This window comes from Apaloderma vittatum, unplaced genomic scaffold, assembly GCF_000703405.1.
Source record: "Apaloderma vittatum isolate BGI_N311 unplaced genomic scaffold, ASM70340v1 scaffold19331, whole genome shotgun sequence".
NCBI lineage: Eukaryota > Metazoa > Chordata > Aves > Trogoniformes > Trogonidae > Apaloderma > Apaloderma vittatum.
Genome location: NW_009701017.1, coordinates 12,561 through 24,199, shown reverse-complemented (window position 1 = coordinate 24,199; position 11,639 = coordinate 12,561). Strand labels below are relative to the sequence as shown.

Genomic DNA, 11,639 nt, shown 5'->3' with positions numbered 1-11,639 from the left:
AACGTGGCGGGCACATAGGGTATGATTCCCAGCAGCAGCTTGGCTGTGTGTTTCTCGGTGACCTGTGTGTTCAGAAGCTCGGGCTCTGGTAGGATCCCACGGACTCGTAGTGCTTTGGGGTGCAGTGATCTCAGAGAGGAAAAAGGAGAGAGGCAAGGGAATGAATTTGCCAGCTTTCACCGCTGTGTCCACATCCCACAGCGCTGTCAGTCCCTGGTGTTGTATCACTTTTACTAACAGAGGTTATTTGTTTCAAGTCTGCAAATCAGCATTTCGGGAAACATCTTCACTTTGTTTTCTTAGTCCTGCTGCTCTAGCCGTATCCACAAAATGGATGTTACGACACGGATAGAAGGTTAGCACCTGCCTCGCAGGTCGCGTGGGGTCTCATGCCCTGAGACAGGTTGTTGGGTCTTTCGACTGCCTGGCACCAACCTGGGGCACAAAGGCAAGAGTGGGGCATAGGTGAAGGTCTTGGTAGGATCAGAAAGTTTAGGAAGTAGCTTCTGGAGATGCAGGAGCCCATTTGTGTTCAGCTTTGGGACCAAGGTTCGCTTTCCTCTGTAGATGGGCACTTTCTTAGCAAAAGTCCTGGAGACAGGAAGGAGCTCTGTAAAGCATGGTGAGGTCTTTCAGTGGGAGGGGGAGGTAACGGACATCATGCACACAGGAGGGCCCCAGTAGCGAAGACTGAATCCTGATCTTGAACTGAAAATCCCAAGGAAGTGAGAAGTGAAGAGAACGGAGCCCCAAGTGTGACATGCTGTCAGAAATGCACGTGTGCCGAACAGCATGGCTCCTGTGTCCTGGAACACCAAAGGGCTTTCAAGCAGTTAGCCGTTTCATAGTGCACCAGAGAGTGGCATCTTTAGTCTAGTGGTCAGTGACTCTTGACTCATCAAAATCTGATATGAGCCTGAATGTCATCTTTCCAACAGGAGATGGAACGGGGAGGTGTTTCTTGTAAGTACCCAAAACATGAAAGAGTCCGGATGACTGCAGCAACAGCAGGTTGTCTTTTAGTCCAAGAGCATATGCCTTCTATGAAATGGTGAGATTTTCTTAGTTGGCAGAAAGCTGAGCTTTCTCAGGAGTTTGCCTGAACCAGCTGTTGCTTTGAATGAAGTCCAGGGAAAGTTGGGAAACAGCTCCTCTCACATCTGATGTGCAGTTAATGCTGGGTGTCATCAGCCTTGGAGGAGTCTGTCACGTCCAGGAAGATTCAGCCTCCCACTGCTACTCAGTGTGGGTGATGAATCTAAGGATCGTGACAGGACTGTGAGGAACATGTCAACAAATGTCAGCTTCACAGGTGGAGAGCAAACGACCCTATGGAGGATGTGGGCATGGAAAAACAGTCTTGAAGCCGCAGTGCTGTGAACTTTTTAGGGTTGGAAAGACGATACGGAAATTCTTGGGTCAACCACATCAGGTGATGTGAAGGACTTCTGTGAAGTTAGTAAGGGTATCTGATCCTTGTGGGTTACTTCAAAGAGATCATACAGAGTCTGAGCTGGAAATCTGATTGGTCCTGCTGCAGAATAGGACAGCAGACCTCCTTTGCTCAGGTGTGTGAAAGGCAGAATTTCTGGTGGTGACTGGGAGGGTAGTTATGCCAGATGATGTCTGCTCAAATACAGGCAAGCAAATGGATGCGAGATGCTTTACTGTAGAAGGATGCAGTGGTTACTATGTTAATAAAGAATGTAACATCTTTCCTCTTAAATTTAGAAGGGCCTGAAGCAGACAAGCTCAGTGTATCTAGCAGTTGCATGTGATGAGTTCACTGAGGTAGGTTATGGGGTTACCAGGTCACTGTAACGGTTCCTGTGTCTCTGGGACTCTGAAGATGCTTGTGTGAGTGGCCGAACATAAGAGCCAGAGGCAGCTTCTAAATCAGTGCTGCTGTCCTCACCTCCAGCACGGTGAGCCTTGTGGCACTTGAGTAGGAGCTCTTTTTGCCTCTGCTGCAAAGACAGCTTTTGTACTAATGCAGAAGGTGAACTATAAATTAAGTGCAGAATGGTGGCAGCCTGGGAGCCAACCATCTTCTTGTTGCTCTTTGCCCTTTGATGGTCCCCTCCTTCAGGGATTGATGAGTTGGGAATACCCTGACACTTCAAAAAGTGTGAGCACCAGATCTGTGCAAACACTTTCCCTTAAAGAGCACAGTCATAAGGGGCTTTAATGAGCCTGATGGATTTCCTTGCATGGGTGTTCCCTTGGGCAGGTAGTAAGAGAAGACCTAATGCTATCTTGGACAACAGTGGGGGATACATCTGGCAAGTGTGACTTACTTCGCATTAGGTTCAAGCATGTGTGCTTCCCAAGGCTCATCCTTGCCTTGGGTAAAGCATATTTTTTTTTTTTTAAAAAAAAAAAGGAAAAAAAAAAAGAACAAAAGAGAGGGAAGTAATCCATTTTGCACCAGTAAGCATGCAAATACTCTGTTTTCCTGTCCTGTGTTTATTCCATGCAGGAAACAGAGCAAGTGTTACGGCTGGGTCACACTTTGTGCTTCTTGTGTCCTTGCACAACATGGTAGCATCACAGAGCTGGGGACCCTAAAGATCTTGGGAAACATCTAATGGTGAGGAGGGCCAGGTGATGAACACCAAATGCCAGCTCCCTCATCATTTCGGTAAGGAAAATCCAGGGGAGAGAAAATACAAGAGAAAGAGGAAGAACATCCTTACCTTTGCACACCAGAAACTGAGAGCGCTGGTTCTGACTGGCCTGGAGCTGGGAGATTGCTCCCAAGAGATCTCCAGATCTGCAGATTTGACTCTCAGCAAAACCATTCTCCTGCTCCCTAGTGTGGGGTGACTCTCAGTTGGAAACTTTCCCATGTGCACGAGAGCTGCTTTCTGCATGGGGAAGGGCAATGCTTCCTGTTTTTCTACTACACTGCTCCCTCCTCCGGTTTCTCAGGCAGGCTGGCAGTTGTTATCGTGTCTGGGTGAAGTCTCTCCTTTGTTTGCTCTACTGTTTCGCCAGACCAACTTTTTTAATTTTTTGTCTCTGCGTTTGTTCTCCAATTGCCACGTCACCTGTACATTCATAGGGCAAGGTGGAGTAAGAAATGGCCAGAAGCACAGGTGTTCATTGCCTGTGACAGATCCAAAGAAAAAAATAAATAGCTGTGTGATACACAAGTTGGTTTTGTGGTTACACTTAGGGTAAGGATCTTTTTAAAGCTGTCTTTTTCTTACTGCTGCAGAACAGACATTGTTTGGGCCATGTCCACTTCAACACCTCTGTAGTGGATATTATACCTGATGGTAGTAGTTGTGACTAAGCTGAACAAAGTCAAACAGTTTGCTTGATGGTGCTCTTGCATATTGACCCATTAATGTATGTAGGTAATAAAGTTACCCTCTTTGACGCAAGGCTTAAAAGCGGATCTAGCCTTAACCACAATTTTGTGGTTAAGAGACAAGAGTCTTCAGAGCTGACGTCCTCGCTCTTTCAAGGAAGGATCTTGTGCCTTTAAAAAGAAAACCAAACACACAAAAAAACCCCAAACAACAAAAGCCAAAGTCTATATATAATATGCAAAACCTACAGGGGACCGCGCAGGCTGACATGATGTCACTGGCTTTCTCTGCCAGCCTTTCACACGCCTCGGAGGCGAAGATGCTTCACAGCAGAGCTCTGTGGTTTCGTGTGTGATTGCACAGAGCTGCGCTCGGAGTCACGAGGCTGCTGCTGCTCCCCAGCCAGCCCGGCTCTGCGGGAGAGGTCTGCTTGTGGACTAGAAGCCGGTTAGTTGGATGCAAAACCTCTCCTGTTGCCACGCTTAACGCTGTAGTTGTTCTGAAGTCCCTGCGAGGCAGGGCTGGGGGAGGTCTGCTGAATATAGTATCTATGCGAGAAGGAAAATAGCCTATTTAAATGTCAGTAGCTGAGCCCAATTCCTGTGTGAGAGTGCATGTATATACTTGTGGGGTATGAGTAATGCCACGACAGACAGGCTTCAGAAATAGGGCCTCACATTTCTATATCTCTAAAAGTCTCAGCTGAGTGTAAGATCCTTCCAAATGTACACTCTCTGTGCTAGATAGCACAGCTGGGATGCTTATCCCAAACGGTGGTGAAAGGACTGTACCAGTAGAAATCATGTCATGGTGCATCTGCCACTGCATTATACCAAAGAATGTTTGCTTTCTCTGTTGTTAAAACAAAGTCCCATTACTTCATGCTGTCGCTGTGGGCAGCCTGACAGAAAACAGGACCTCAAGGGGTGAACCTGAAGTATGTATTGGTGCAGCAGGAGTGTCTGATGAGTGGGTTAGGCTCTGAAGTACTGGCATGGGAAAGCCTTAGAAGTTCTTTTTTGTCCATGGTAAAGTTGCTAGTGGCAGGGCAGGACTTCATCAGCTTTAGGGACTGTTTGTGACTTCTCTGATACCATCTGTTCCAGGATCAGGCTCCTGAGGTGGCCTTTCCCACTGAAGCACTGCATGCTTTCAGGCTGGGTTGGCAGGTGACAGATGTTCGCTGATCTTGATCTAGCTTGTAATTTATATGCTTTTTTGTTTGGTTATTCTAGCTTGCACAAACACGTTGCAGTGCTTGGATCACCTCAGCCTCCAAATCAAGCTTCAGCTAACTTCTTCTAACCTAAACAAATTATGAGAGATCCCGGGGAGAAGTAGTGATGCTTGGGGTGCTGCCTTAGGGGCTCCCTGCCAAGGACAGCCGAAGGAGAGTAGCTGGTGGTGGCATGAGCTATCGCAGAAACTCATCTTAAAGAGCAGCAGTCTATACTCTGGATCCTTTCTAGGTCGGATACTCATGTCGACAGCCTGAGTGGAACAGTGTTAATATCCGCCATCAGGTAAAATTGTAGCTGCTCTATGATTAATTGCATAAAGGATAAACCCACAAAATGGCACTGGCTCCAAAAACGACTCTACAAGTTCTGCAATATCTGGGTTTTGTACTGCAACAAGTAACATTTGCGAGAGATGTGTGGAGTATAGTTATGTCAGCATTGTCTGTGACAGTTTAGGTGTTCAGGAGTTGCGTTAGTGCACTGTTACTGGCATCCCAGTGATGTAAAACCAGTAACTGGCTGTTGCTGGTGTTTGCCCTTTAGAAATGAGTACTGCGTGTTCCAGTTTATCCAAATAAATTTGCTTCTCTGCAGGCAACATGGTGGAGTGGTGTTTACCCCAAGATATTGATTTGGAAGGTGTGGAATTCAAATCCATGGCAAGCGGGTCCCACAAAATCCAGTCAGATTTCATGTGAGTATTTCTGAGCTATATTACTGCTTCTTTCTCTTAGCTGTACATCTACACAACTGCCACTTAATTCAAAACATGCAAGAAAAATACTATCTACGAAAAGTTCCTGCACAAATGTGCTGCTAAACTCTATCTAGCTGAGCCAAAGATACTTTTCAGATACTCTCAGCATCCTATCAAATACCAGCTAGCTATGGGGGATCTGCTGTGTGACAGCTTTGTCGGTGGAGGCCAGCTGGTGAATGGGGCAGGCCAGCTTCTCAGTAGTGTGCAAATTTTAATGCATAATGGCTAAATCATACTGTGCTGCCACTGTTGAGACTGTCAGCTGAGGCCTAGGGTGAAGGTGAAGGAATGGCAGAAGTAAAATGGGAAGGATTTTGTAGGAACTGGACTTAAGGGTTCTTAATTCTGCCAGTGCTTTCGGATCCTTTAAATGTTGCGATAAACAGTCTTTGCTCATTTTCTTCATTGCTAGCTCCATCCTTCAGTGGAAAAAACATAGAGCTAGGAATTTTCTGTGTTCCCATCCTTTTACTAGCCCGGTGTTGCAATGCAGCACTGTTTTGCAATGAATTGCAGCATCACAGTTCCTTTTGGTCAGGAATAACAGTTACTTTCTCAAAAGCACGTGAACCGAACCCTTGCACTCAGCTAAATCTGCTGGCACCCAAAATACAACTAGGTAGCTAGACTGTACTTACAGCTTCGTGCACTGGAGGCTCTTCCTCCTTGGAAGAAGGGCACTGCATAGACTGGGTCCTGCATCCTCTGTTAGTCTTCTTTTGAAGTTCTTCCCCTACCTGTGTTCCTTCCCAGCCTGTGATGTGGCTGGTAGGGGCTTCAGTGGTAGAGGTCTTGGGAACTCTTCCCTTAAATGTCCTTTCTTGTTCCTAAGAAGGCTGTGACACCGAAGCCCTGCCCTCAGCCCTTCATATAGCAGTGCAGGATTTTAGGGGGTTCCCTAAAGAAGGAACTGTGTTCCCAAATCAGTATTTGTAGTGGTCAGTTACCTTTCTTCCTTCCTTTTCCCTCTTTTTAATATTAACCCTTCTGTCAAACGTTTGTCTCCAGTTATTTCCGTAAAGGGCTCTGTTTTGGCCTGGCCTGCTTTGCCAACATGCCTGTGGAGAGTGAGTTAGAGCGTGGTGCCCGCATGAAGTCCGTGGGGATTCTCTCCCCTTCCTACACCCTGCTGTATAGGTACATGCACTTCCTGGAGAACCAGGTCAGGTAAGTTCCCTTGGAAATGGGACTGGCCACTCCCCGCCTGGGAGAGGTAATGCTGCCTCCATGGAGAGCGATTCTAGGCCTGAGAGTTCGGCTACAGCACCGAGCTGTGATTTCGGTGAATGACTACTTCTTCAGAGTTACAGGTTCCCATCGGGAAGGAGACAAGGAACTGATTAGCAGCCAGTCTGTTCGTTGCTAGCAGGCTCATCAAATGCTATCTGAACCCTACTTATTTTGTGTGGACATAAGTGTCAAGGGGTAGTTGAGAGGACAGGAAGTTCCCCTTTTCTCCTTTTGCTGAAAACCATTTTACTAAGGGGTCACAAAAGACTTGTAAACTGTACGATAGCGATTCTGGCCAGGTGCGTGCTTCAGCTGTATTGAGTGGATGTGGCAGAGAACATGATGGTGGTAGAAGGGAAAGTTCTTCCTTCCTGAGCATATTTAAAACAGGATCAGTACTATGCACACGTCAGCTCGCTGTCAGCTTCAGTCCTGCCCATGTTCTCTCGCTGCACTGAAAGCTGGTGTTACTCCTGAAGCTTCAGCTGCCCTCCTGGATAAATCTGGATAAATCTGTGCAGCTGAGGCACCCGGGGCTCCTTTGTTAGCTGGGAAAGCAGATGTTGGCTGGGGGAAAGGTACTAAATAAGTAGAGTCTGGAGACACTACAGATCCCCCTTTTTTCTTTTCTTTTCCAGACATCAGCTGGAGATGCCAGGGCACTACTCCCATCTAGAGGCATTCTATGATGACAAAAAAGGAGTTCTCCCTGATAGCAAGGGCACCGACAGCTCGCGGCAGCCTGTCCACTGGCTGCCATCCATCCACAGATACATGTACCCAGAGATGAAGGTGAGGCAGGTGCTCTGAGGTTTGCAGGAATGGACAGTGTGCTGCTGCTGCCCCTTGCTGGTGTCTCATACTTCTTTACATAAGCAGTCACTCCAGCACTTTGCAGGCTGCTTTAGTTAAGATTTTGTTACTTGGATTGTTACAAGTTACACTTCGCAGTCATTGCTGTGTGCTGGTCTTGCTCCCACATTTAGACTTAGCATCTGTGCCCCTGTCCCTGTTTCACCTCTGAGCTGTTTTCTTCCCTTTCCCTCCACCTGCAGATCACACACCCTGCTGGCTGTATGTCTCAGTTCATCAAATTTTTCGGTGAGCAGATCCTTGTCCTCTGGAAGTTTGCCCTGCTGCGCAAGCGCATATTGATATTTTCGCCGCCCCCAGTTGGAGTTGTCTGCTATAGAGGTATGTTTCCAGGGACACCGCAGAGCTCTGATATGGTAGGCTGAAGCACTGCAGAAATGCTTGTGGGTACTGAGGGGACAGGTATCATGCAGGTCCTAAAAATCCATCACGACCATTCCTTGTAAAGATACCATTCAGCCAGCATTTCCCCATATCCTACAGAATGCTTTTCTTCAGGCCTTTTGGGTAAGAACATGCCTGGCACTGTTAACCACAGTTCCTGCCAGCGCAGGACAGTAAGAGTCCTGAATTAATTTGTGGAATCTAGAACATGGGATGCCTATGGGAGAACTGATTACTTCCTATCCAGACGAGGATGTCCCCACTTGAGAAGTTCTGGTGTTCAGGGGCATTTCAAAGCTCAAACCATTGTTGTCACAGAAGCGTGCAAGAGCATAAGTGGGGTTCAGAATGTCCTTGAGGAAATCCCAAAATCATCTCGGGATGCACTTCTTTTTTCCCATAGTGTATTGCTGCTGCTGCCTTGCCAATGTGTCTCTGCCTGGTCTTGGAGGAACTGTCCCAGAGTCCAAACCATTCTTTTATGTGAACGTGGCAGACATAGAAATGCTGGAGACAGAAGTATCTTATGTGGCCTGTAAGTATGATGGATTAGGCATGGCGTTTTCAGCTAAGGCTGCAAAATGTCTTGAGACAGCAGACCGTGGAATAAAACTGATGAGAAATAAGATGTGCATGGAATAACTAACTACAAAAGCAGGAGAGAACAGCTGGTCTGCTGGGAAAGCAACACGCTGCTCTGAAAATCTTCTCTGATTTTGGCAGGTACAACAGAAAAGATCTTTGAAGAGAAACGGGATCTCTATGATGTCTATGTGGACAACCAGAATGTTAAGACGCATCATGAGCATCTGCAGCCACTCCTGAAAATTAACAATGCTGACAAGGAGAAGTACCGACGGCTCAATGATCAGAGGTAATAATTGCATTTGGGTGGCCCTGGTCCCGATGGGAGAGCAGGGTGATGTGGGATGAAAAGGACACTGCTCCTTTGTACTTTTCTTCTCTCTTAGTGTTTTCAAAGTTTCCCACTGCTTCAGCTCATCTCTTTGAGACTCTGGTTCCACTGTAGCTGACTGGTAGGAGAGCCCCTGGGCACTATGTGCAAATACAGCCGCTCTGCCAGCAAGTTGATGGAGCAGATGGAAGACAGGAAGGGAGACAGAGGTTGTGACTCGCCGTTGGTTCACAACTGATCAGCAGCAGAACTGAAAACAGTCTGTTTTCTAGTCTGGTGCCTTATATAGATTACTGTGCTGCCTCTGGTATCAGGGCAAGAGCGTTAGTCTGTTTAATCTCCAAGAAAAGGATTGTAATCCTTGTCTTCTCATAATGCTTCATGGTTCACTGTAGGTATGTGCAATTAATCCGTCTCCCTTCTCTCAGGCAGATGTTAATGTATTCTCAAGAAGTGGGTGAGGATTGTAGCTCCTGTGAAGAGGACCTTTTCATCTTGTGAGTGTCTACCTCTAATATTTAGTTGGTCACTGTTTGGTTTAGGGAGCCTCTTCCACTGATTTCATCTTGCACTGGTTTGGCATATTATGAAGCATCATGGTTAATGTAATTTCAGAGTCAGCTCTCCCTCTAGGGATCCAAGAACCAAACTGGCTTTTCCTCTTCAGATCATCCTCCTTTCACTTTAAGAAGCCAAGTGCAGCCGCAGTAGTCTCCAGTGGGATCTCTTAAGTGCTGGGAGGGAGAAGGGAGCTTTAAACACCACCATTAGAAATGCAACAATCTCCTCCCAGTTTGAAAACATAAGCACTATAGGACTTTTCATGCCAGAGCATTTGGCTCAGGAAAGGACATTGCCCGTGGGAAGCAGGCACTGTACCGTGCTGGGGGAGGTGCAGTGTGGAGATAAGACCTGCATATGAAGGATTGGCCCATTGATGTGGTTGGCGTTATACTTGGCACTCAGAGGAACCAGAACTGGGTGTAGAGCATCAGCTGTGGAATTAGATGAAAATCAAACCTCTGAAGCCCTACACCGCCTGTTGCTATTGTTCACAGCCTGCAGCAGGTGAGAAGCAGTGGGGGGAAACTGTGTGAAGGGCTGTCAGGGCAGAGCTCTGATCATTTTGCTGCATAGATGTAGTCAGAGCTCTTTCCCAACAGCCTTCTGTGTTGCTCGGAAAGCACGAGGTAAGAAATAGTTCTCGGTGCTGTCTTCTGTGCCGGTAATGGAGAATTTATTTACCTAGTGGCTTACCAGATGGATGAGAACACTATTTCCTTCTTTGCATTATGGGAGCTATAGGTCTGATGTACCCACTTGGTTACCGCAAAGCACACATTGGCTGATAACGTGGCTGGCTTCCCAAGAGTGAAATGCCATCTGTAAACTAAAAGTTATTGCTTTATCTTTGTTTATTCTGGGTCATCCACAGGGTGGATGGAAAACCAGTAGAGCATTACCTAAGACGGTGGGATCTATGATTAAAGGGGTTAAATGCAGGTCTGGGGCTCTGCTGTCTGTCTGCTAAATATGCTGTCTTTTTGTGGGTGGGATCCAATGCCATCATCTCAGCTGATTTTATCCTGTAGGTTTTTCATGGAGCAGAACAACCGCATATTTCAGACGCTGATGGAGGTGTCAGCCAGCCAGGACAAGACCTTGACAGCTGAGCATGCACGAGGCATGGGCCTGGATCCCCAAGGGGATCGAAGTTTCCTTATGGACCTGCTGGAAGTGTACGGCATCGATGTTATGCTGGTCATTGACAACCCCTGCTGCACTTAAACCAAGGGCAAGAGATAAGGGGAGTAAAGATCACTTTTTAAAGACTACCAAACGTTGCTTAGGAGGATCACTGGAACTCACCACAGCCACTGGACAGATCTCGTTTTATTTAATAGCTATATTTGGAGAGTATTTATAATTTTTAAACAAAATGTGATTTTATTTTTTCCCCTTCAACTTCCCTCTTTTTTTGTGTGTTTTTGTCTCCCTTTCTCTTTCATTTGTGGTTTTTTGTTTCCTTGAGATAGCACCAGTGGCATCTTTGCACCAATCCTCACTGTTCCCAGTGATAGCTAGCTTTTGGCCTAGCCTGGATACCTGAGGGCTGAAGACTTCAGGAAAGCACTTTGTCTTATGGGGACCAATGTGAAATGCTGTAGCTGAGCTCTCAAGACTTGACTAGAAAACCCTCCTATCATCCCCTCTTCCACCTGAGGACTGAAGAGCGCCTCAGCACAGGCTGTAGTGGCCCGGTCTGTTAAAAACGTCTGTCCTGCCTTAGTGGTGGGGACAGTGAAACCAATGATAAAAGAAAGCGGGACTCCTTTAAACACCCCTCGCCCAGCTTCTAGCAGCGGAGTTGGAGTAAAGCCACTCTTCCTTGTCAATGGCAGAAGCAAGTTTGGGATAAGGGGGTGCTATAGGATCTTAGGACTTTGCTTACTGGAGCAGCACGATTTCACTTCCAGCATTTTGAGGTAGTATAAACTGGCAAAGACTCCACCTACCTATCTCATAGCTGGAGCAGAGTGCCATCACTGCTTAATCTCTATAGGATCTTAGGACTTTGCTTACTGGAGCAGCACGATTTCACTTCCAGCATTTTGAGGTAGTATAAACAGTATCTCATAGCTGGAGAAGAGTGCCATCACTACTTAATCTCTCCTACTCCTTCCTCTGGTTTTCGGTTGCATCACACCTGCTGCTTTGGTTTAACATCTTCAAACCAGCAAGATGGTCTCCCGTTTTAACAGAGACCAACATCACTGAGCCACCTTGCCGTCACTATGGTCTCCAGCCTCAGCTCAGGTGGTGCTGGGCTAGACTGGGTTGAATAAGTATGCTTTAACTAATGTCACTAGCCCTCCCTTTGTAGCAGATGTACTGTCACTCCCTTGCTTTAACATCGT

The 11,639-nt window shown here is 46.8% G+C and overlaps 1 protein-coding gene across 1 annotated transcript; it reads left to right on the top strand.

The window, feature by feature from the left end:
- Positions 1–5,157: 5,157 nt before the first annotated feature.
- KIAA1147 (KIAA1147 ortholog) lies at positions 5,158–10,509 on the top strand. Its single transcript, XM_009878997.1, has 8 exons — positions 5,158–5,252; positions 6,327–6,485; positions 7,187–7,340; positions 7,604–7,742; positions 8,209–8,340; positions 8,529–8,679; positions 9,150–9,218; positions 10,314–10,509. Exons 1-8 carry the CDS (start codon positions 5,158–5,160, stop codon positions 10,507–10,509), a joined length of 1,095 nt encoding a protein of 364 aa, XP_009877299.1.
- The last annotated feature ends 1,130 nt before the right edge of the window (positions 10,510–11,639 follow it).

What these genes read in the sequence shown, in the direction of transcription:
- KIAA1147 (XM_009878997.1), top strand. Translation starts at nt 5,158, where the DNA reads ATGGTGGAGTGGTGTTTACCCCAAGATATTGATTTGGAAGGTGTGGAA. An exon ending in TTCCTGGAGAACCAGGTCAG is followed by an intron (nt 6,486 to 7,186) that starts GTAAGTTCCCTT and finishes TTTCTTTTCCAG; the next exon opens with ACATCAGCTGGAGATGCCAG. An exon ending in TGGAGTTGTCTGCTATAGAG is followed by an intron (nt 7,743 to 8,208) that starts GTATGTTTCCAG and finishes TTTTTCCCATAG; the next exon opens with TGTATTGCTGCTGCTGCCTT.